Below are 27,313 nucleotides of genomic sequence, written 5' to 3'. Positions count from 1 at the left end.
ATATCCGCTTTGCACCATAAAGGCGTATACTAGTGTTACATAGAGCATTATTGCAGCGTTAAAAGTAGATAATAAATTATATTTAAAGAATATGATAGCAAAAACCTTTTGGGCGAAACCTATATGGAGGTTACACCCCAGTTACACAGAGCCATCGGTGATTGATCGGTAGTTTTTTTAGCCAAATTATGGAGTGAACCTATGACAACGTATTTAACACCGATATCACCTATTGGTCACCTGTTTTCCACCTATCAACTGCTATTGGGGAAAGATAAGTTTCATCGGTGAAAAATTACCGATTGGGATTTTTAAACACGTTTAAAATTCTCGATCGGTGAAAATATTTTAAAAAAAACCCGACGGCAACCTATATCACGAGATATGCAAGCTCTTAATCACCGATATCGCCGATCGGACAAAGATAACCAAATATGAATCACCGGCCATATCTGACCGAAAGTGTTTAACCACTGATGACTAGCTATCAAACACCGACTAATCAGCGTTACGCCCGATTTAGCTCCGATTTACAAACGATAAAAACCAAAAGTATTTTAGCATGTTATCATCGACCCATTCCCGTTTGAGTTTGCTTTCTGTCACCGATGGCCGTTTACACAGAAAACCAGAAATAAAATCACGCATGACAACCGATCATAACAGCGAGTAAATTTAAAATTAAATGACCGATTGGGAACCGACCGTCTGTGTAACTGGGCCCTTACATGCTTCGTTTTTGAGTTATCTGCCATGTTGTGAGTTTTATTTATTTTTGTCTTGGTCGTATTACAAAATGTCATGACTGTCCATTAAACAGTTCTGTTCCTTTCATCCAGTTGAAGTTCGAAGACTGAAAATTCTCTGAACGGCTGACAATAATTTATCCGGAAAAGTTCATTCTGAGATAACAAGTTAAACATTGTGGTTTAAAATATTTTACTTATATTTTCAGTAATGGACAATGGATTGTTAAAGATGCGTTTTGGTTGTATTTATCACTTGTGGCCAAGGGTGACCTGTATTGTACTGTACAGGTGTTTGTCTTGGTGTTGGTATTGTATTGTATTTTATTTACTGTATTGTATTGTATTATATTGGATTGGGTTGGATTGGATTGGTTGTATTGTATTGTATTGTACTGGTGTTGTCCTGGAGTTGGTATTGCATTGTTTTGTATTAAAATTTATATTGGTGACTGTATTGTACTTTGTTATGTTATGTTGGTATGGTATGGTATTGTATTATGTTTAAATTGTATTGCATTGTGTTTGTATTGTATTGTATTTTATTTTATTGTATTGTTTTGTATTGCATTGTTTATAGAAACTCATTAACGTATATCTTATACAAGGATTACCAATGTTTCGGACAGAAACTGCACTTCGATCTATATTCATTGCATAATACTTATGCGAAAAAAAAGTATTTGCATAATTCAATACATTTATTGTCTCATTTATTTAAAAATATTATATATTGACATACAATTTCGTTTTCACAATTTATTACTAAATAAAATTTACATATTTACATTTAAAAACAAACCAGTACACGTATATAGCGCAATTCAAGTTACATCAAAGTAAGAACTGATACTTGAAACGTCACAAAACATTCAAAAAGAGTTCCGCACCATTTAGCCTCAGAAACGCTATCATGTTTTTGTTTTTCATAAGCTTTTCATTTTTAGTGCCCTGTTATTGTCTCCAAAAAAAGTTACCAACTAGCCATATAACTGAGCCCACTAGCCATATAACTGAGCCCACTAGCCATATATCTGAGCCCACTAGCCATATATCTGAGCCCACTAGCCATATAGCCATATATCTGAGCCCACTAGCCATATAACTGAGCCCACTAGCCATATAACTGAGCCCACTAGCCATATATCTGAGCCCACTAGCCATATAACTGAGCCCACTAGCCATATATCTGAGCCCACTAGCCATATATCTGAGCCCACTAGCCATATAACTGAGACATCTTTTACTTTGTTTGAGTTTTAGCAATGAGTACAGTTATAGTGATTTAGTATTTTGTATGGAAGTCAAAATACTACTTTATCTACATTCTTCTACCTTTATGACAAATTATTTTTTACATTCAGTACTATTTTCTTCAAGTGATAAGTATCTCATATTTTCTAAGTCCATTATTATAACATTTTAAAACACATATTTGATTTTCTGCAGAATAAAAAACCCAATTATTTCTGAGGCATAGTGTGCCTTTAATAAGCAATTTAAACAACATGAAAAAGAAACATGTAAACAAAATGAGTTCGTGAAGTTGCAAGAACAAATGAAAGTTTTGAAAGCTTTTCTATTACATAGATACGTGAGAATGGGCAGATGTAAGAATCAGTATGAATCAAAATTGATACAAAAATTGTACATGTACTTTTATGAAATTATCACAGTGAGTTATAATATCAACAACACGTATGATGTTATCAATTATCAAATAAAATCTGGTAAAGAATTTTACGCACAAGCGTATCACAGAGTACCCGTGGTGTTCACTTCTATATACATAAAATTAACAGGTATTCTAATGGATAATTTTTAAATGGTATGTAAAATATGAACAGGAAGATCTACACGGCAAAATGACGTTCAGGGACCGCAAACTTGTAAAATATGTACGTAGAAAAAAAAATTCATAAAAAAAACGTTAAAATTATTTCAACTTGCATACAACCCCAATATCAAATATACCTTTTAAACATATAAGTGCATTTAGGTGATTAGAGATTTTGCCTTTATCGTGAGCAAAAATCATTCAGTCGTGTAACTATATATTTTTTATAAAGATCAAAATATAGAGTTCGATAATAATGAATAACATTATAAACCCATCAAAATGTAAATGGTGGGTGAACAAGTAAAATTCAAAATAACTTAACGTTTGAGCTATAATTGCTTTCATATCTATAAATTAATACGCATGAATGATCATTAATCTATATAAATCAAGGAAAATTTCTATAAATATCATTCAAAATTTATCAATAACATTCAGTCTTTTTTTATCAAAAGAGTGCGGCATTCCTCTTAAATATTGTTTTTGTATTTAATATTATACATTTGACATTATTGTCCCACTTTTGAAATTTCTAGATTACAGTGTAACAGTGTAGATTTTACACAATGTCACTTAAAGATACATCTGTCGAAAATAATGTGATTTTATACTCATGCGTGTAATAGAGAATGATTAGTAAAAATCAATCATTTGTTATTTGTCCGGGATACAGCATGCCCCCAGATGAGGCAAAGTATGTCAATAAAATCATAATTGAGAAAAATGTACTAATATTTTAGAAAAAGTAAAAAAGCTTCACGATTCAAGTAATAATTTACATGTTTTGTGTGATTAATTACTAATTTTTCAGTTTTAATAACAATATGTCTACTGCGTTACTGAGTTATCACGCAGTAAGGGTAAATTTTGTAAACTGTAACCTCTTTTGAGGTATTTTTCGTCGGTTAAAAGTGCTATTGATAATGTGTTAATTGCTTCCTTTTGGTTACTTCATGATATTATACTTTTAGATACATTTTCAAAATTTTCAAGAAAATATCATGAATCTAGAGGCATGCTGCTTTAAGTCTGCAGCGTTTTGCTGTGTCCTAAAGTTTTCCGTCGAATCCGGAGTTTGGTTGTCCCATGTTATACTTGGACGAAGATGAGCTCTTTTTAGAGTTTATGGCACAACAAATACCGAGTCCGAACAAGACTTGTAAGGAAACCACGGCGATCAACAAACCCAACAGGACGTTGTAACGCGATTCTGTCATGTACTGGTTCTCGGCTAAAAAATGAAAGGAAATATTAACATAATATTTAACTTAATAAATTCGATTCAAACGTTTATTGCAATAAAGTAAATACATACTTATAGCAAATTACAAATGATAGAAAATACATGTAAACATGAAATTTTCGAGAAGCATAGTATACAGAAATATAAACAAATATAATTAATATGTTACATTACATTAAGCATAATCAAAATATAATAGAGATAGAATTCTTAACATTTATCAAAGAAATCAGCATCATATATAATGAAATATATAATTGTTATGTCAAAAAAGAGAAAATGTATGTAAAGAAATATTTTAAAAAGTTTTTTCTACAAATGCAGGCTTTATTTTCATCATGTGATATGATAATTATCATGTTTCACTCTTGGCTACCGTCACTTATGATTTTTTTTCAAACCACTGATGAAATTAAACCCAGTATTTTTAGATAAACTTAAATATGCTCTATATAGTAATAAATATTCATGCAAACGTGACACCGCCTGTTCATGTTCCATGTTAGCATACTTCACGCAACCGTGACACGACCGGGCCATGTTCCATTTTTAAGACAACCATGACACTAACTATTCTACACCAAGTTATTTTATTACACCAGTTAAAGGTCAAAGCCTTCTGTAATTAGGACATAAAACCCATTCAACCAACATTCTTTTTTATTTATTCAAAAGGATAAGCTAATTCTATGAAATTATAATGCATAACCTTCATCAAGATAACAAATATACAAACAAAACGGAGATCGCTGGGTTCAAACCATACAAGGGTAACGCAACTGTTACCTCTTAAGTCACCGTTATTGGACATGTCGTGAAGCAAACTTGAAAAATGCTGATACTAATTGCAAGAACTTGTTAAGTATGCGAGTACAAAAACATTTGTTTAAACTTTTCTTCAAAGCTAAGATGGAACTCAGTCGGCACATACGTTTCGGTACGTTAACGTGTAGTACTAGTTTTTATAGGTATATTTTGCGTTAAATGTTAGAAAACAAGAGCTGTCACAAAACGTAACAAATGCCCCCGAAGGATTCTAGTTATAAACCACCTATTACGTGTTAAGTGTGGTGGTAAAAATTGACAAAGTTCGAACCCCGGCAGTGACATTTAAGTTAGACAAAGAAACCTGAGTCTTGTTCACAACACATTTTCCATCTATGGTGACGTTATATTTTTAAATAAAAATTGAAACTTTCATGTATATGGAAGTTACAGAGCAGTCACAACAACCACCATTTATATGTATATAACATAAATATTGAAAAAAACCAGCAGTGACCTTGAACTAAGGCGTAGGAACAAGGCAACACATATACATTTATGATAATTTCATATGTGAAATGAAAAATATAATCCTTTCATGCATATTAGTTTCAGAGCAGACACGACCATCTCTGCCTATATATATATATTAACATCAAAATTGACAAAGTTTTAACCCCACAGTGACCTTGGCCTTAGTCGTAGAAACCCCGAGTCTTGTTTGTGACATACCATACATCTATGCTAAATTCATATGTGAAAGAAAAATTAAAATCCTTTCATGCATACCCAAGCTTCTGAGCGGACACCCTATATTTATATAACATAAAAAATGAAAATGACAAAGTTTGAACCCCCAGACTGACCTTTATCTAAGTTAAAGAGACCCAGGTTTTGTTCGCCACACACCAAACATCTATGGTTATTTCATATGTGAAAGAAAAATTAAAATCCTTTCCAGCATACTGAAGTTTCTGAGCGGACACGACCACCACCGTCTATATTTATTTAACATAAAAAATGACAAAGTTTGAATGCCCAGAGAGACCTTGACCTAAGTCGTAGAAATCCGAGTCTTGTTCGCCACACACAATATATCTATTGTCATTTCATATGTGAAAGAAAAATTAAAATCCTTTCATGCATACTTAAGTTTTAGAGCGGACTCGACCACCACATTCTATATTTATATAACATAAAAATGACAAAGTTTGAACCCCTAGAGTGACCTTGATCTTAGTCGTAGGAACCCGAGTCTTGTTTGCGGCACACCATACATATATGGTTAATTCATATATGAAAGAAAAATTAAAATCCTTTCATGCATACTGAGGTTTCAGAGCGGACACAACCACCACTGTCTTTATGTATAAAACGGGACGGACGGACGGACTGACTGACAGACTGACTGACAGACGGACGGTTCGATTTTAATATGCCACCCTTCGGGGGCAAAAAAAGTAATTTTATTTTTACCTGACTCCGGCTCCATCATGGTCTTATTATTGGTCGGCTCATCTGAAATTATCATAATAAATTAAACCACCATTAGTCTTTAAAGCCAATAAAAATGATGCATTCTGTAATATGGTCCTTAGTGATTAAATTGAACCAATGGCTGGTAAGCAACAGTTAGCAGAATCGGGATCAAGCCGTGCAAAATACCTTCAATATTTTTAAATAAATATGTTTTAATCAAACTGCTATCCAAATGAATGTTTAAAGACATCATAGTCGAGTGGTTAACGGGTCCGGCTTGGATTTTCAGGATCGATAGCTGCGTTGGTTCAAACCCCATCAGTAGCGAGCCATTGTTTTCTTGGGCATGATTCGAGAGTTACTCAATTTGCTTATTTAAACATTTGGTTAAAAACGTATACTTACCTTTATTAACTAATCGATAGTCGCTCGGTGGGAAAGAATGGCATTCTGGGAAGCCTCGAGGCGGTGTCGGTAAATCATTGAATGATTCATTCAGCAACATCTGCATTCCGTCTAGATTATGCAGTTCTATATGACAATGCATGTTCCATAGACCCGGATTATCTGCCCTTATCCTTATTACAACGTAGCCACCAGTCGGAACTATAATTGTATCCTTGCGCGGCGGACGATCTAATTCTAAACCAGGCACATTACCGTTCAGCCATGCTGCATTACTCCATGTTGCGTCGTTACAAAATGATTTTTCGCGATCAGTACCTCCTCTGCAATCGACATCAATATTATCTGCTTCAATTTTTGCAGACGTTGCGTTGTATTGACCATATCCCATTTTAACAACATAGAACGAGTGACCATGCATATGAATCGGATGGGACCATCCTTTGCCGATTCCCATATTCATAAAAGTCATTTGAACTGTGTCACCATTTCCGATTTGAAGAGCATGTGTGCATTTGCAATGCCTATCGTCTCCACATTCTGGTGATTTACATGGGGAGTACCACTCTTTGGGCTGTAGAAGGGGGTTGACATCTGGGGTGTCGAATGTTTTACCATTTACCGAGCCAGGATAGGATGTGATTCCCGGAAATGCAAAATTTAGAAAATATTCTTTGAACTTCCCCGGCATATAAGAAGGGGCAGGGTCATCTGTTACTTTAGCTCTCAATTCGTCGAACGTTCTACAAACGGTATTCGGCGCTGGATAATACGTAAACGGACAGTTTAAAACGAGACATGGACTGTCTGATGTGCAATTATGCCTTGTGGTTGTCGGTTCTTCTGCAGGTGCGCCGACATATCGTAGTATAGCATCTGCAAAATGAGGAGTGTCTTTTTGCAGAGTTTCACCCCTTATCCAGTAATTTCCAACGTCATTATTAGCTGTTATTTCAAAGTCAAACCGTTCACCAGGATTTATGACAAAGGATTCTGCTTCAACTGGCTCCAGATCGTAGCCATCTGATGCTATCACTGTCATAACGTGGTTGTCAACAGAGATTCGAAAAGGATACAAAGAGCCAACTCCAATTACTCTGAATCGGTATTTCTTTCCCTGGGTCACGCTGAAAACAGTTAGAGGAGCTTGGTTGTGTTTCCCAGTCTCAGGGTTGTAATACCGCCCCTTTCCATTGATAAGGCCTGACTGAACTTTGAAGAAACTGAAGAAACTACCATCAAGTGACTGTGTACCGCCCCATTTCTCTCTTCCTTCATATACTCCATACAACATTTTCATATGACCTGTATCTGAGTCCCAGTCGTGATTCCAATCTGCAATTTGCATAATCCTATCTTCTACAGTAGTCTCATGTCTGTCTTTGATAATGAAAGCTCCACTAACTCCCATTGATCGCTGCGCTCCCATGTGAGAGTGCCACCAAAATGTCCCCCTTGGCTTTGCTTTGAACTTGTAAACAAATGTTTGGTGTGGGTGTATCGGACACTGTGTGACGTAAGGAACTCCATCCATCCAAGGTGTGTCTCTTTGGTGTAAACCATGCCAATGTATGGTCACTGCGTTGCTAGTGAGCATGTTTTTCACGTGCACAATTATAGTTTGACCCTCGTACACTACTATATCTGGCCCAGGAAACTGCCCGTTAACAACCGTCACAAGTCTTGGTTCTTCCCATCCATCAGTTGTTATGACGTTATCAGTTGATACAGGTTGAGCACTTGACGTATTTGTGACGTCATATTTGTAGATGTTGCCATTTGCAGGAAATACTAGTGTTTTCTTGTCCATCATTGTCAGTCTTGCGTCCACTTCAAAGTAAAACACACATTCCTTTTCGTTCATTGGACATTCGCTAGCGTAGCATGACCACGCTACACAAGCGATAGTTACCAGCAGATGAATCCAGGACATCGCCCCTGAAATGATATGAGTATTTGAAATGAAGAACATTTGGAGCATTGGAATTGCTAGAAAGAAAAAATAGAATACAATTATAAATGCATGTATGAAAACTTAAGGGAGCTCCACTGAGGTCAAAAAGCCTAAAAAAACATAAAATTTAAAAATCTTACATACATAAACTATGACACAAAACGGAACAAAATATGCATAATACGTATTCTGAAAAATGAAACCATATACTCCGAATTCAATTGGAAACGATATTTATTGCTTTGTCCGATTTGAGGTAAAAGTTTTACACAAAAGACGCACTATTCTGCGGAAAATGGTGAGCCAGTGTTATATTTGATTGTATATCAGTTGTTATTGTTTGTTTTGTTGCTGTTTATTTGTTGTTGTTGTTGTTGTTGTTGTTGTTGTTGTTGTTGTTGTTGTTGTTGAAAAATTAAATATTTTAAAAACTTTACTCCTTCAAAGACTAAAAAAATTAAACCTTAAACTCATTAACAATAAATATCGATGCCAGTATTTTTGTTTGTTTGTTGTTGCTGTTGTTTTTGTGGGGGTATTTGTATTTTTGTTTTATTCTATTTTGTTGTTTGGTTGGTTTTCGTTTGTTATTGTTTGTTGTTGTTGTTTGTTGTTGTTGTTGTTGCATAATCGGTTCGAATCCCGCCAGCGACTTTGAATTATTTCATATGAGTAAGCTATATGACTAGCTTACGGTGTCAGCTCGTGTATGAAATACCAAGATAAATCACGTATGGGCGCGCACCTGAGGTATACATATATTTAATGCAAAATTTTAAGCATTCACGGTACTTGCGAAGCAAAGTCACTACGACCTTTAAAAAACAGTGCGTCAGCCAATTTTTATATTTTATTGTGCGACCCAATTCAAACGACGCCGAAATATGCAAATCATATTATGTTTGGTGTCTCTGTTGAAATATGATAATTTTCCTGTCTTCCAATCACAATGGAATGGGGGGAAAGTTGCGATTGCTTAAGTTACATAAATACATATGGTATTATGCTTTTTTGATATTCGATATCATTCTGCCGACTACCACGTGACACAGGCATGTCAGATATAAACAAAAAAAGACACACAAACAAAATACAGCTTTTTAAGTGCAGTTATGTTATCAGAACGTCGAGTACTGATATGAGTTTAAAGGCACTTTAACTTCCCAGAAATGCTTTTAAATTTCTTTTTATTTTTGATGTCCTGTTATAGTTTCCAAAAAGGTAGCATTGGTCAGTTACATGAACCATCTTTAATTGCTTCTCCTATTTTTAACAAAAGTACAGTTATAGTGATAGGAAGTCAAAATACTACTTTGTTAACATTTTGCAACTTTTACAGAACTACTTTCCCCTGGTGAAAAAGCATATTACATGCTCTAAAATTTAATTTGCAACATTTACTTAAGAAGAAAACCAAATTCGTCTCTATGGCATTATTTGCCTTTAAGATAGTGGAAAAGTGAAAATATTGCAAGTATGATAAAGTATGGTGGCTGATTTGGTACGCTTTTGTACCTCTAGTTGGCGCTTGCGACAACACAACAAAGCGCCAAACGGCGCGTTGTTGGACTTTCCTCTTGTCGTCCTGTCGCTAGCGACAACATGACAAAGCGCCAAACACCTTTGTCGTGTTGTCGCTAGCACAAAAGCGTACCAAATGAGCCACTATATTTAAGTGAAATATTACTTTTTGTTTACCCTCTATTATTGTTGTGCTATTGTTCTTTTGAATAAGAATATGAAATCAAGTTACATGTACATACTTGTTTCTAAGCAAGCTTTGCACTTAGTTTACCATCTATATTGCTCCTGGCAGCAACTGGTTCAACCATGCGGCCTGACCGTTGTCTGCACTGTTTGTATGGTTTTAACTTTATATATTCAAGCTCGATTGCGAAACAAGTTCTTGCAACTTATATTAATCACTTTCGAGTCCGCTTCCTGGAACCAACCAGTACTGGTGTCATATGAAGAAACATGGTCGTGACCCGAGTAGGGCTCGAGCCCATAATCTCTGGGTTGAAACCACTAGGCTACCACTCCCTTTCACTGTTTGTTATTCAGTCTGTTTTATATAAATCCTGTTTAATCTTAAGTACGCCACCGTTACAAATTGTTTTCCTTATTTTAAAACCGTTTAAATATGACTTTTATGTTCTTAAATAATTTAATATGTGGTCAACGCGTCGGACTAGTGATCTAAGGATTGCTGACCACGTGGGTTCAAACCCTGTCAGGGGCAAGCCGTTGTTTCCTTGAGCAAGAAACTTTATATTCATTGTTTAGTACTGGTTGGTTCCAGGAACGGATTCGAGAGTGTTACAATGAGCTTATAGCTTCCAACACAATCGAACTAAAAATAAATTTGTATAATCTAAAGGCCCATTATGCTTCATATGTGATTTTATTCCTCAAAAGCTACTTAATTTTGGTGCCCTGTTATAATTTCAAAAACTATTTACTCATTGCACAATTTAATGAACCTCCTGATGTTGTTGTTTTTTGTTGTTGTTGTTTTATGTTTGTTTGTTGTTGTTTTTTTTACATTCTGTGCTACTTTCTTTTATGTAATAAGTATCTAAATGCTATAAAACCATCATTTAAGCATTATAAAAGTCAAGTTTGCCTTTTGTAAAGAAGGAATAATTCATTTATTTCTTAGGCATAACATGCCTTTAATCACTTTATAAAATATTCAAATTCTAGGATTTATAAATTGTTACCCCTAAGTAGTATAATCTTTCTGTCTATGCGGCGTAATATCACGTAAAGTTATAGTATGACATCTTATTACATTCGTACTTTCTTTTTTTTACTTGTGACGTTTCAATTGAAAGGCAAAAAAACTTCTTAAGTACAGTAAGCCATGCATTTCATAGTTTATCATACTTTTATATTTATATTTGCTTAATATTTAGAAATGAATGACAATATCAACAGCCTTGAAAAAAGGAATTCATGCATATAATAATGACTGAATATTTACTTTCAAAACCTTTGTGTTGTAATACATGTATTTAGATATTAAATACAGTTAAGTACAGTTTTCGTGTATAAATCCGATATTATGCAAATATATGGCGACTTTTATGTTTTTTATTGTTGTTGTGTGAGTACGTGCGTGTGTGTGCGTGTGTGCTGTGTGTTTATTCTATTTATTTATTTCCTTATTTATTTTATTTTTAAAGAGACCTAAAGTGCTCCTACGTGCACTATTTTAAGTTATCATGACATTGAATTAACTTACAGTGGCCAGTAACTTTCTTTTGCCCAACAGGAGTGAGACAGTTTCACGCCTTGTTTGTTATGTTTTTAATTTCATTGTATCCTCTTTCTTCCGAAATTGCAGATTCTTAAAGATTAAACAGATAAAAAGGGACAACTACTCGTAAGGTCCTTTGCTTCCCTCAATAGTTCCAACTTATCTGTAAGCCAAAAAATGAATAGTCCAGCGAGCAATTATCTTCGAATCTTAATTGTTTTCTCGAAATACTGACCCAAAGTTTGTCGATTGAGTAAAGTTTCTGCCAGATAGTTTCACGTTTCAAGAGTTAATTCAGCATAAACATACAAGGGGCCAGATACGAAGGGGTGCATCTTTTGCCACGAGGGACTTCATATATAATCTAGCTGTAGATGCTTTGTAAATGCATGCAGGCCTTGTTCATTCTAAGTGACTTCTCTGACTGAATCTTGACCGCAACATTTTTGTAAATCTCGTATAAACTATGTAAAGAAACATTCTTATACCCCCAAAACGACACTTTTCCAATATTTCTGTTTTTGACACTCTATCCGAATAGACAATTTATCTGGCAAAATGACATTATTTCAAAAACAAGTTCTTTTTTGTAATCATTCCAACGGACACGCTAGCAACAGGTTTCTTTTTTTTTTTTTTTTTTTTTTTTTTTTTTTTAATTTTCAACAGTATCGTTAGAAACTATTTTTGTCTAAACACAGCGCACGAAGGTAAATAAAAAGACACATATATGGATAAAATGATTGAGCACGCGCCATTATTGCATATTTGAGCCGCGTCATGCCAAAACCAACATAATGGATTTGCGACCAGCATGGATCCAGACCAGCCTGTGCATCCGCGCAGTCTGTTTGGGATCCATGCTGTTCGCTATCAGTTTTGCTACTTGTGATAGGGTTGGTAAGCGGACAGCATGGATTCTGATCAGACTGCGCACTGCACAGGCTGGTCTGGATCCATGCTGGTCGCAAACGCATTATGTTGGTTTTGTCGTGACGCGGCTCATTTTTTAATATGCGAAACCAAAGACACTATGTAAAAGTAGCGCACTGCAATTGGGGCCTAAAAAAAAGTTTCATTTCCAAAACATTACTGCCAAAATGACATCGCACTAGCACATTAAGAGTATGACAAAAAATGGTTTCCATTAAAGAAGTACAGATAATAAAACGCAGCATAAATGATATTGAGGTATGCTTATATGCAAGAATAGCGCTAATGCACCTTTATTCGTGCATATACATCAGACAGAAGCCTAACTTATCAAATCCTTCACACTTCCAAAAATGTCCTCGTATTTTTGCAAATCTTAATGCACGAAAAAAATGCAGTAAAAACTAAATTAAAACATAATAGTTTGACTTGTGACTTTAAATGATTCAATTATCTGAGTAGATCATGATGCTGCAAGTGCGGAAGCGCGTGCATTTATCGTGTTTATCAATAAGCGAATATTCTAATAAGTAAAAAGATACCTGCATCCGCTTTTCAAATTTCATAATACTATGATTATCAGGTAAAGGTGTTTCACTAAAAAAAAAAATGTTATTCAATTTTATTAAAAAATATATCTACATTGCTAATACGTGTATAATAAATGACATGGGTCAGTTATTAATAAGGACATATAGTACATTAACCCTTGGATAAACAGTAAATCCGTAGAAATGAATAAATTAAATATCCATAGAATAGCGAACTGGGGTTTTAAAATGTTTAATGACCTCAGAAATAAAAAATATATTTCATTTAATACAGTGGAGGGTACGCTTAAACGTATATAATTTGTATTTTATCTTTTTATCTTTTTGTAGGTGTATTTTATGCAAATATTGACTTTCTTTTTAAGCGATCTCCAAGTTCGTTTGTACATGTATATTGAAATTTACTGAAAAAGGGTAAGCATAATCGGCAAAGTCCGGTAAAATTCGCAACATTCCGTGAGTTATAACTATTCAAAAAATTAACTTACAGAATAAGAAACAACAAGAAACAAACAATATATATAATATATATAAATTACTTTTGTTACAACAGTCGATATTATTTGAAGGGCTTGTCATTTTTCAGTAAAATGAACGTTGATTTTGAATTCCTGCGTAAAATGTATGAACACGTACTATGAAGTTCAAACTACATTTAATCACGCAAAAAGTAAACGTAAAAGTTTATTTCTTGTAACAAAGGCCCGGCCCAAAATACAACATAATAACTTTTACTTTTTAATCTCGTATTGATCTACTAATGTGTGGTATTTTTTTACTTTGTTTGTTTTTTGTTGTTTTTTTTTTTTTTTTTTTTTGTTTTTTTTTGTTTGTTTTTTTTTTTTTGTTGTTTTTTTTTTTTGGGGGGGGGGGGTTATCCAATGACATAATATATGTGACATTAAGCCCATCTAAGTGTTAATTTATTAATTCAAGTTCAATAGTTAAAGGCAAATTAGTTTACATTTTGTCATAATCATAATTGTGTTCAATTTTATATTTTACTATACTAAGATATTCAATAATCCACGTGACCCGCAGACAATTCTATAAATATCATTCGGAATTTATCGGTATCGTTCAATATTTGAAAAGAATGGGGCAGTCTTTTAGGTTTCAATTTCTTCGTTATCAATGACTGGTCAATCGCCATTACAACAGTCAGTCTTTTGAAACACATTACTAATTCAACTCATTTTGATAGCGAAAAAATGAACATAATGTCATTTTAATAACAGCGCTCGAGTCAGCTTACTACTAGTAGTATGTCCTAAGATAGATATATAATCTACTCTCGTCGATATTAACTTTATTTAACACGACGAAATAATTTGGATCGTTCATCACTTTCAACAAATACAATATTATCAAGTTTGCCCCAGATTTCTGAACCATGACCATCTTTGATTATATAAATGCTTACAAGTAAAATAGGTCATGGGAAATGAGCTTTTGAAGCAGACCAAAATTAGAACTAACCACTTGATAAAAATAAATATATGTCCATCCTTGTGGAACAAATATAAGCAAGATTTAAACGAGGACCAGATTTAAGGCGACGCCCCCTCTCCTCGCTAAAAGTCCCCAAATCAATGATTGAAATAAATGAAGCAGCATTCAAGTATAACGCGCTCGAATATAACTTATTTTAAACCATTGAGTTGACGTGAAAACGCACAATCATTTTTGGCATATATAAATGTTCCCCCTACACCCCACCACTCACACGTTCCATCAGTAAAGCCTAGTTACGCTCCTTCAAATATTTAAATTAACCTCTATCACGATAAATATATTTAATGTACTTGTTTAGCTTACAATCTTGACAAAACCATTCATCACTTTAAGGGTTTTTTTTTGCTTAATTGAGTTGTATAATATAAGCGGGATTGTGGTGTTTTTGTTGTTGTTTTTTTTTTCGGCCGGAGGCCATCTGAATTCAGTTTGACTTCCTGTAAAACTTACAGGAAAGAACTGAATATAAGAAGAATATTCATTGGTCATTTTAAATTACAAATTTAAATCTAGGAATCTCCTAGGCCATTTAAAATAATATATAAAGGATAGTTCTTGCCTTTCTAAAAATTTTAACTAAGTTTATTTTATAGTTATAAATTTTGTTAAAAATAACGAGACCACCAATAACGTTCACGACCCTGTAAGTTTACTAAGTTTGCATGAAAATATCGAAAAACACACCAAAATGTAAGAACTTATCGGGTACCTTTTGGTTATGGTGTTCAAAACGTTGATGCGTTGCAGTAATATAATGTTTATAATTTCAGAATTTATTATCCTTTTTTCTACATGCATTTGCACTATTTCATATACTGTCAATATTGCATATGTTAACAACGTCAAACGTAAACGCAAGTAAAAGGGACACTTAAATAAATATTGTAAAATAGAATTTTTTGTTACCTACAAGAAATTATTATGTCACTGTTATGCAAGCATTTCTTACATTACTATGTGTAATGAAAACTTAGAAATAACATATGCATCTTAACCAGTTTACTTAAGGCGAATATCTTTTTATAAAGATACTTCCTGTTTCAAATGTGCATATAAATTCTGCGTTATTTCCTTGGCAATACAAACTCGTTTTCAACTTTACAGTATCGCCCTGATATCACAATGTTACATCATCATTAATTTGTTGTCTACTGTACATGTATTTGTACATTGAAAAACAGTTGGAAATGCTAAGATGCTAATTTAAGGTTTCTAAAATACACCGTCATGCGACAGTTAGTTTACGAGAACTCTGTACATAGTTAAAATTTCACGTTTGATGATTTTTTTCTGAAATAAAAGGATGGACAGATGAAGGTAAAAAACAAACATTTAGGCATAAATAACCATTTTAGACAATGTTTAATTCATTTACTCTTTTTAACATTGACTTAAATATGCACTACAAGAATGATTCATCAAAATGCGTATCTCTGTATACTTTCTTTACAACATATCTTGAGAGACCCTGCCTTAGAAGACCTTTTAAAAACAAATAGTACAATAGTACAATAAACTAATTACAAATAAAGTCATTTTGCAAATACTTATAAAATATAACATCACATTTCGTATTGTATTGCCTGAGGGTGTTTACTCGTTTACTCTGTTTTTCAAAACAAAAAGAAAGGCCTAAATACTAAAATAAAAAAAACCTGTGAAACTATGACCTCATTCTCGAAATGCAGTGACAAGCGAAACTTACAAATTATTCATTGCTCAGTACTATTTGATCCCAGGAACGGATTCAAGAATGAGGTTATAAGCTACACAATCGGACTAAAATACTATATAAGTGTCCTATAAATAGCGTTGTAAATAACGCGTAATTCTCAAAAATACCCATTACGCTGGTGCAAATTTTGATAAGATCATGTGTTGGCAGTTTAACAAATTCTAAACAACTTTTTACAAAAAAAGGTGTCGTTATATCAATATTTTTCTAAATAAAGGCATAATAAGTATATACAATGCCTTTTTGGTTTGTTTTGATACATTGTGACTGTTTTTGTTGAAAAAAATAACAACAACAAAAAAAACCACCAAAAACAGTGACAACCTTTAAACCGACACAAAATCATAAAATTTCATGTATTTAGTCTTAGACCTTAATATGCATTAGACCGCGATATATAATAATTAAATTGAAACATTTACATAATAATCATTTTGATATTTCATTTGTATAAACAATTTTTTTTCCTAAATGCTAATTCATCATATCTATTGAAACGGTCGGTTGTTTTATATGATACATTATTTACATATTTAATTTACATAAATAATATGCAGTAAAAAAAAAATTGAGACACAAATGATAAACATATTTCAAAAACGAAATTAGATATATCAATAAAAACATAAAAATAAATTTAAATATTTACCCATCATTTGCACTTAAAGCTCCAAGATCAAATACGGTCTTCGTCACTACTATTCGTTAAATATATAAGAACATTCAACGCTTGGCCGACTGTTAAGCAAAACCGAAATCTCTAATCGGGTACAATGATTTTGTAATGAATAAACCCTCGGTCCTTGCTTCAAATAAATGTTTAATACCACATATATCGAATTACTCGAAATATTGACGAACTATTTATATCATAAAAAAAACTTATTAATCTGTTTTTATCTCTCACCTTTTCATTTATAACCAATGAACGTTCAGCACTTGTACTGTGTAGTGTTCCAATATCCTTATTGGATGTAATCTTATCAATTAAGATTTATTTTTCCTTCTTCAGCCCTCTTGGGCCCTCAAAAAATCTTATTGAATTCATATCGTACTTCATTTCCCGAAACCAAAATTCCATATATAAACCATTTTGTTTCTCCGATAGAATTGTTTTCCAAGTCCCATTTTTCCATATATAATCCATATTGTATTCGAAAGATATGTGTATAATTTATACAATACAAAACGCTGTTGATTTGGAGTGTTGTCTTAAATTGAATATGTTTCCCCTTTGGGAAATTAGGGATGTGAATAAAAAAAAGTACATTATACATTGTTGAGTGCCATACTGATTCTATTGCTACAAAACATATGCCAGACTTGGCTAGCGCCTCGTCCAATATAGGTTTAACAGCTGTATGACCGATTAGTAGAATTCAATATTGTACTCATCAATGTATAAAAACTTCATCTTACTTTCCTTTTTACCTCATAAGGCTCAGCTTAATTGAATTTTAACGAGTATAAAATCTGTCATATGTATCAAAATCTGCATTTTCTGTTATCAATTTTAAGATTGCTAATAAATTCCTTGCAAGAGTTTAGAGATGTAATTTTTTCTGTGAACCTATTATTTATTCAATATCATTTGCTACATATATACGATACAGATGATATCCTGCACTTCATTTGAAAATAAAATAATGCAAATTTATTATGAGTATTATTATGCATTATCAGACCTTGTGTACACTATATATTATATACACTTATTCACTTTATTATTATAGTTATACACTTGTTCAGAATAACATTCACACACTTTGATGTTTGAAACAATGTAGGCCTTCTAATCGTGATCTGCATAACATTACATTTTTTATAAGTTTAACACATATTCTTTGGTATTTGGATCGACTTTTATTTGAAAGGTTATTCAAATATACATGTGCATAATATTTAGATATAGTATATCAATTTTCAGCTTGATTTTATGGTACTACAAATTCGCTAAGAGTCACTTAATTCTTTATTCAGGAGACATAAAAATCATAAAAAATATAAATAAAATAGGTGTACAATAAAAATTTCAATACATGTATACATTCAGTTTCACGAGAAATGGTATACTCAAACCCCTAAATAGTGGCCCTTTTGCTTCGCTACGCAGCAAATGGTGTTTGTGGTTTACCTACGAAAAACGGTATTTTAGTACATTTTTCTATTAGTAAATGTCAAATTGCGAAAAAACAAACTCGTGCTGTACATAACTTGTGTTTTCTTATGATAAGATATGAAATTTTGCTTGTATTTAAGTTTTATTTTTTATCGTGTACGGTAAGGTGCTAACGGGCAATGGTATTACAGAAAAATAAATGTTTTGTCATTGTTGTCAAGCATAACAAAATAAAAACAAAATGTGCTATTTTATCACGAAAAAAGGTTAATGCTTAAAATCTAAGAATTCTTTATTACGGTCGTTGAAATGTTATTAAGTCGCTTTAGGTTCGGGCCGCTCAAGCGCCTTCGTATTCTTTCATGTGAGAAAGCTATCCAAATAGCTTACGGAGCGTCGGTTGTTCTACTCTGGTGCCCGACGCAAAGAGGGGCATCGGAGGTCTTCCTGGAAAGTCGCCATATTACATATACTGTGTTGGTGCGACGTAAAACCCAATAAAAATGTCATAAAAAAAAAAGAAAAAAAGTCGCCGTTTAGCATTTTCATAACCGTGACACCTTTAATCCTTAGTCCTGGAATGCAACTGGTAAGGTTATAATTTACTTCGCAAAGTACCCTGAGTCATCTTCATGTTGCCGACGTATAGGTGCTCGCCTTCAGCAACTCGTTTAATAAATATTCTAACATCTAAACTGTGCAACAATATCATTTTTACAGTCTACGTATATTTGATTTTGCATTGTCATATATGTGTATGTGACGTCACGAAAGTAATGTGACATCACATTTTAAATAAATTTGACCATGATTCTCATTCCTACTGAAAAAGAAATCACAATTAATATAGTACCATTCACCAAGATTAAAGAACCAAATCGTTCCCGTTTAAAAAAGTAAAGGACATTTCGTATGCATACATCTATGCACAATGCAATGATATTATTTCTGAATTCTGAGGTGTTAGTGTTTCGTTTTGCATATACCATTCGGCAATAAACAACTTGTTTTATAAACTTTTTTTAAATTCTCACATATATCCCTTTTTAAGATAGTTTAAATTTAGAGAAGAGCTCGTTTAACAAAGCATTCTTTTTAGGATAAATAGATCAAATTATTTTTAGTTTACATTTTAACTTGCACTGAATATAAAGACGTGTACATATTTACATCGGGAAAAAATGTAAATTTATACTTAACAGTCTTCAAACAATGAATTACATTCAAACTTTCCTTTTTTTTCAGATTGTTTTCTCAGTGCAAACATTACGTTATATAAAGTTTGAATTTATGTAACATTTGGAAAGAGGTCACGTGATAAATTGTAATCCTGTAATCAGTAAGTTCCGCGTTCAAAAAGCTCGCTTATTGGTACAATACAAATGTAGGAAAGTTAAATCATGTTTTAAAAAAGAAGTTTGATAAGAGGGATTTACGTTCGGTAAGTTGTAATGACACCACTTAGATGGGCTTGTTTATGTATGGCGGTATTTGAAATAGAATCTATCGAGATTGTTGTATGAGTTGATGTTAGCTGAAGGTCCAGTCCAAGCCATTAACGGTATGTGTATGCAAACTATCAGATCATTGGTTCACTCTTTTTTCATTGTGCTATATTTAATACAGGATATATTTCATTATTATCGTTTTATTTGCCATTGTTTATCTATGGAAGATTTTCAAATTTTATGTCAATAGGCTTTTGAAGTACAGTGAATCCCCTTTAACTTTTTTTTTTTTTCCGTACGATCTTTTAAGCGATTTACGACTTAGCGACGATTTAAAACGCGCATAACTGAAAGTATTAAAGTCAGTGTTGTTATATTTTTCTGGTCCTTCGGGATCATTGATGCCAGCACTATTAAGTGTAGAGAATTGAGTACCGCTCAAGCCGGTGCTAGGGTTGTTTCCAGATTTTAATAATGACAGTCACAATGCAATGGAATGTTTTTTGTTTTTATTATTATTATGATTTATTATTATTATTATTTATTTCTTTGTTCGTTTTGTGTTGTTTTTCCACGATCTTAAAAGCGGTTTACGACTAAGCGATTTAAAGTGGATAAACTGAAACTATTAAATAAATTATAATAGTGTTGGTAAAGAGAGAAAGATAAATGATCAAGGTTTTTTAACCTTGTAATCAAGATCGAAAAAAAATAAACTCTCTATTCTATATCATATATCAGAAGAATATAAACTTGTTATCTATTTGAAACAAAAGTGGTTAACCCGTGTACCAGTAAAGACCCAGGTCATGTTAACTTGTTTCATAATTATCTCATTATCATAAATTAATATTTGAATCTCCGTATGGTAATTTTGTTTGCTTAAGTTTTAATATCATTTCAATTATTTTTTAACTTTATTGTAAAATCCTAAATTTATTCTGCAGTGTTATGTCTTATGTTTGCAAATTTTTTATAAAAAGCAATAAAATATTATTAAACTAATTTAAACTAGATATTATATTATTATTTAGCCCGATGGAATGTATTTCGAGAGAGTATTTAAAGTGCAAAACTCATCGACTTATTTGACTTGAAACAGTGTACATCTTGACACAAATCTTTCGTCTTACATAAAAAAGCCATTTTACCTTTTTTATTTTGTTGTTGTTGTTAATGATGATGACGACGACGACGACGACGACGACGATGATGGTGATGATAACAACGATGACGACAATAATAATAATGATGATGATGATGATGATGATAACATTCATTTGTAATATATGTGCCTTAATTCTGTAATGACATATCTTCTGAATATTAGTAAATAACTAAGGCGAATCAACATAAATAATAAAATGACTAACAGTAATGATGATGATGACACCGGCGCGATGATAATGATGATGATGATGATGATGATGGTGACATACATTTGTTACATACATTGGTAACAAAATTTCTCGATCCCAAGTGAATATTAGTAAGTCGAATGAACATAAACAATTAAAAAGTCCAATGCTCATGACATGATGATGATGATGATGATAATAATGATGATGATGATGATAATGATGATGATGATGATGATGATGATGATGATGATGATGATGATGATGATGATGATGATGATGATGATGATGATAGCAATAATGATAACATATATTTGAATTATTTTGCCTACATTTGGTTGGGAAAATAATCTTGGCTAACAAGTATAAATAATCAACTTTCAAGCTGATGTCAGCTGAAATATTTTAATTGAGAAAAAAAAATGTCCATTTCGTTTATATGTGGTAGAATAAATGTGACATTTAAAGTTAATGCATGGGTACTTTTAGTTATTTAGGAAAGGTCAAAAGTTTATCCTTTGTAGCAGGCAAACATGTTGGAAAGCCATGTGGCAGTTAATTTAAATAAAATGTTTAAATTGCATTTTAGTTGAATTCGTATGTCTTATTTAAAAATGAAATATCTATCAGCAACATTGAAATACAGTGAATTAACTCGGCTTTTCCGGTTTCTAAAGCCAACTATATGAGATTATCGAGCTTATAGAGCATGCGAATGTATTCATTAAAGGTGCTTAAGAATGCACACCCCCCCCCCACCCCCCCAAAAAAAGCTTAATATTTTTGGTACCGTTTAAGTTTCCGAAATGTTACTTTTTGACTGAGCCACCTTTTGCTTCTTTTGGTTTTTGGCACTTAGTAGAGTTCCAATCATTTGCTTTTATACTTCTATGTCTTCCAAGATCGAATTAGCCGACAATAAGGCTACTGGCTGGTAGTTGTTTAGAATCTTTGCCGACGACAAGCGGGATCAAGATTTCGTACGCTCCGCTGAAAGCAAACTCCGCTGAAAGCAAAGCGTTAGGCCAAACAATCCCGACAAGCCATGTCAGAAAGGGGGCCTTATTGCAACATAAGTATATCTTTTAATTGTTCTGCATTTGGAAAGTATTTAGATAAAATAACACCGAAGTCAATAAGAGAATAACACCCACTATTTCCTCCACTCGAGAAATATTCGAATAAAAAAAAATGAGGTCTGGGGATATGATGATACCTTTCTATAGATTAAAAGTCAACATCGGCCACTGAAAAGCATCATGATTGTGTTAGTGAGTGTATTTTAGAAGAGACGTGATAAGTATTGGCTATGAATTGCTTTTTAAAAGTGTTCCTGAAATTCAGTTTTTAGTTAAATCATAACAAGCAAAGCAGAATTTGTTTCAGCAGAGATTAAAAATCTGTTGAATAAGGGATGTATACGTTCCAGTATGTCAGCCGAACATGGGAATCCTTTGCCGGTGGTGTCTGGTAGATCAGGTAAGCTATTGTCGTTGCATAAATCAAGTTATTCAAATGCAAGTGAACTTTGAAGACCAGTCCGTTAATTGATAGAAATATATAACAAGAGGGCCATGATGGCCCTGATGTCGCTCACCTGTATATAGGCCCCCCGGAGCGGGGCCAGTTTTAACCCCAGGGCTTTTATTTGAACAAACTTGGAAGACACCCATTAGAAGATGTTTCATGATGTTAAGTTTTTACTACACACATATAATGAAAAACAATGAAATTCCTATTCTCCCCCCCCCCCGGCAGGGCCAATTTTAACCCAAGGGCTTTTATTTGAATAAACTTGGTAGACACCCAAAAGAAGATGTTTCATGCTAAACATCTAAGCTCTAGCTCATTGGGTTTTTTAAAAGAAGATTTTTTAAGTTTTTACTATACACATAATAAGTTAATACAATGACACCCCGAGAGCGGGGCCAGTTTTGACTCCAGGGCTTTTATTTGAACAAACTTGGTAGACACCCAAAAGAAAATGTTTCATGCTTAATATCTAAACTCTAGCTATTTGGTTTTTTTCAAAGAAGATTTTTAAGTTTTTGCTATACACATATAAGGAAAATCAATGACCCCCGGGGCTGGGCCAATTTTGACCCCAGGGCTTTTATTTGAACAAACTTTGTAGACACTCACTAGAAGATGTTCCATGCCTAATATCTAAACTCTAGCTATTTGGGTTTTTTCAAAGAAGATTTTTTAAGTTTTTGCTATACACATATAAGGAAAAACAATGACCCCCGGGGCGGGGCCAATTTTGACCCCAGGGCTTTTATTTGAACAAACTTGGTAGACACCCATTAGAAGATGTTTCATGCTAAATATCTTAGCTCTAGCTCTTTGAGTTCTTTAAAAGAAGATTTTTTAAGTTTTTACTATATGCATTTAGGGAAAATCAATAACCCCCTGGGGCGGGGCCAATTTTGACCCCAGGGCTTTTATTTGAACAAACTTGGTAGACACCCATTAGAAGATGTTTCATGCTAAATATCTTAGCTCTAGCTCTTTGAGTTCTTTAAAAGAAGATTTTTTAAGTTTTTACTATATGCATATAGGGAAAATCAATGACCCCCTGGGACGGGGCCAATTTTGACCCCAGGGCTTTTATTTGAACAAACTTGGTAGACACTCACTAGAAGATGTTTCATGCCAAATATCTAAGCTCTAGCTCTTTGGGTTTTTTAAAAGAAGATATTTTAATATTTTTCTTTTCTGCATGGAATTAAATTCTTTGAACAATTTTTAAAGGAACATTCCTGTGAAGTTTGGATGAAATTGGCTTAGTGGTTTATGAAGAGATGTCATTTAAAGTAAAAGTTTACGGACGGACGGACGCCGGACGAAAAGCGATCACAAAAGCTCACCCTGTCACTTTGTGACAGGTGAGCTAAAAAGGTGAGTTTATTTTTACACTCGATTCGAAAATTTCCATATGATCATACTATAGGTAGTATTAAAATTTTCTCTGAACATAAGACTGAACAGGTTTGTTTGTGGATAATCATCGTTGAGGCAAAGCCCTTTCTCTTCACCTTCTTGTCATGTGATATGGCTACAGAAGGATTTATATTCATAAAAGTCCTACGAGATGTAACAAAATGAAGATCTTTAGGTTAAAAAATTGTTCGTTTTTCTCATTGACTGACTGGATAGTGGCCGAAATGTCAATAAAGAAGGCCGACAAATACGAGATTGTTTGTTTGCAATACAAGATTTATTTGATTCCAGTTTTTTGTAAGCATCAGAAAAATACTCGTATGAATGGGTTGCAAAACAGACTAGATTTGATATTCTTGGCTTTGCTGTTTTTGAACACAGATGTGGAAACTTTAATGGTTAAGGGTGAAAGAACAGTTTATTTTCTTCGTCTTCTTTGTTTTCATTAATTGTTTGTTGTGTCTTAGTTTTAACTTATACTTTTATCTGTATAAGGTCGTACTCAACTGAAATTGCTGAAAGTATTAGAGTGTGATGAACAAGATGGCTGACTGAATATAGAAAGTAACCTTTAATGAAAAAAATAAAAAAATCTACAAAACAACAATTTTTCTTCAAATTTATATGACAGACCATGTTTAAACATGAAAAAACGCGATTAAGGGTAATTTCAAGTATTTTCATCATTTTCTGTTAACCCATTACTTCATATACACGCCTTTTAACGCCTTTTTCACCCCCCCCCCCTTTTTGTTGTCTCAAATGATGAAAAAATGCCTTATTTAGGCCCCAAACACTTGTTTTTGTTTGAGAAATGTTGTTAAAAAAAGTGACCTCTTTTTCGGCGCGGCCCCCCCAACCAAAAGATACATCAGGGGGTTGCCAGAAGGGGGATGTGCCCCCTTATGTTTGGGGGGGTTGAAGGGGGGCGGAGTCCCCCTCATCGCCAAGAAAATTTTGGACTTGTGAGAGGCTGTAAATGACCCCAGATTGATCATAAGGTAACTTGTAACCAACGCTGAAAAGCATTTGACTCTATCTCAATCCATTGAGAAGTTGCAGCACTTTGAAATCAATTTTGATGGAAAAAATCAACGCAAAATAGTGATTTTTGGCAATTTTGAGATGTCCCCTCGTTGCCATGGTAACAGAAAATTTAAGCCTGAGCATGTTGTTGCAAGGGCAATGGTCCAGTCAACATTTGTGCAAAGTTTGATTAGTGTTGAAGCAGTTTTTATAGTATTATAGCAATTTGAACTTGTAACGGGAGACTTTTCAATGAAAACAGCCATTTTTCACAAAATGCTCATGAAGTAATGGGTTAATGAAAAAAATGAAAAAAATCTACAAAACAACAATTTTTCTTCAAATTTATATGACAGACCATGTTTAAACATGAAAAAACGCGATTAAGGGTAATTTCAAGTATTTTCATCATTTTCTGTTAACCCATTACTTCATATACACGCCTTTTAACGCCTTTTTCACCCCCCCCCCCTTTTTGTTGTCTCAAATGATGAAAAAATGCCTTATTTAGGCCCCAAACACTTGTTTTTGTTTGAGAAATGTTGTTAAAAAAAGTGACCTCTTTTTCCGCGCGGCTCCCCAACCAAAAGATACATCAGGGGGTTGCCAGAAGGGGGATGTGCCCCCTTCTGTTTGGGGGGGGGGCTTGAAGGGGGGCGGAGTCCCCCTCATCGCCAAGAAAATTTTGGACTTGTGAGAGGCTGTAAATGACCCCAGATTGATCATAAGGTAACTTGTAACCAACGCTGAAAAGCATTTGACTCTATCTCAATCCATTGAGAAGTTGCAGCACTTTGAAAAAATCAACGCAAAATAGTGATTTTTGGCAATTTTGAGATGTCCCCTCGTTGCCATGGTAACAGAAAATTTAAGCCTGAGCATGTTGTTGCAAGGGCAATGGTCCAGTCAACATTTGTGCCAAGTTTGATTAGTGTTGAAGCAGTTTTTATAGTATTATAGCAATTTGAACTTGTAACGGGAGACTTTTCAATGAAAACAGCCATTTTTCACAAAATGCTCATGAAGTAATGGGTTAATGACATCTCCTCAGTCATATGGCAGATTTTTATGAAACCCAAAACCCTGACGGGATTCAAACCTGAACTGGTAAGGGGTGATAAATCCAGTCTCTTATCTGCACTGCTGGACTTTGGAATCCTTATCATTCCATCTTTACTGGTGAATCAATGTTTTCAGGTATTATCATAACCATCAAGCTTCTGATCAGTAAGGAAGATTCAAGGTTTCCTTAATAGGAAAGATTCAACATTCCAGATAAAACCTTAGTTTATACAGAATTTATTTTGGTCAGTTGTACCTCTTTATTATTTTCATTGTTTTAAAAAAAATATTTTATGTTGATTTAGTAGGAAGCTATAAGCTTATAGACAAACTCTTCAATCCATTCTCGGAACATTCAAGTACTGAGTTATGACTGTTAAGTTCTTGCTCCATGAAATGTCTTGGCCCCTGACGGGGTTTGAACACACACAGATAGCGATTCTTGCATTACCTATATGACATGTTTACCACTCAGCCATGCTACCACTATATAATCTTGACCACTAAGGCACAGTGGCCCTAAACAAAAAAGTAAAATAGAAATTAAAGAATGCACTTTATTCACCCATGAAGTACATTTGTTACACATTCAAGAAACCTATTTACACCAAAAAAATAAATATCACAATTTTTTTTTAATCAGCATGATTGCAATTTTATACTCATTATATACATATTTTTCTCTCATAATACATGATTTTACATATACAACATAATTATATTTTCATAAAATTTACCACATGACATATCTTTTCATTTAAAACAAAGTTCTAACCCCTATGAAATTTCCCATAACATTCTCATTAACAAAATTAAAACAGATAAAAGAATACTTGTTTATAAAATTATAAGAATTAACATAGTTTGTATATTCTATTTACTGTGAAAATTTCAATATTGAAAGCAATAGTATTATGGTAACCCCCCTC

General features: G+C 33.5%; 1 protein-coding gene across 1 annotated transcript; it reads right to left on the bottom strand.

The window, feature by feature from the left end:
- Positions 1-1,434: 1,434 nt before the first annotated feature.
- Positions 1,435-17,237, bottom strand: LOC132725369 (uncharacterized). The gene is made up of 4 exons (XM_060710470.1): positions 17,078-17,237; positions 6,479-8,416; positions 6,071-6,112; positions 1,435-3,817 (listed from the first exon to the last, which is right to left on the bottom strand). Exons 1-4 carry the CDS (start codon positions 17,082-17,084, stop codon positions 3,636-3,638), a joined length of 2,169 nt encoding a protein of 722 aa, XP_060566453.1. The 5' UTR covers positions 17,085-17,237; the 3' UTR covers positions 1,435-3,635.
- Between the last annotated feature and the right edge of the window lie 10,076 nt (positions 17,238-27,313).

Source organism: Ruditapes philippinarum, unplaced genomic scaffold (assembly GCF_026571515.1).
Source record: "Ruditapes philippinarum isolate M1 unplaced genomic scaffold, ASM2657151v2 ctg77_1_1_1_1, whole genome shotgun sequence".
NCBI lineage: Eukaryota > Metazoa > Mollusca > Bivalvia > Venerida > Veneridae > Ruditapes > Ruditapes philippinarum.
Note: the sequence above shows the minus strand (reverse complement) of the source record. Positions and strands in the feature narration are given on the sequence as shown.

What these genes read in the sequence shown, in the direction of transcription:
- LOC132725369 (XM_060710470.1), bottom strand. An exon ending in CTATCGATTAGTTAATAAAG is followed by an intron (nt 6,113 to 6,478) that starts GTAAGTATACGT and finishes TGATAATTTCAG; the next exon opens with ATGAGCCGACCAATAATAAG. An exon ending in CATGATGGAGCCGGAGTCAG is followed by an intron (nt 3,818 to 6,070) that starts GTAAAAATAAAA and finishes TTCATTTTTTAG; the next exon opens with CCGAGAACCAGTACATGACA.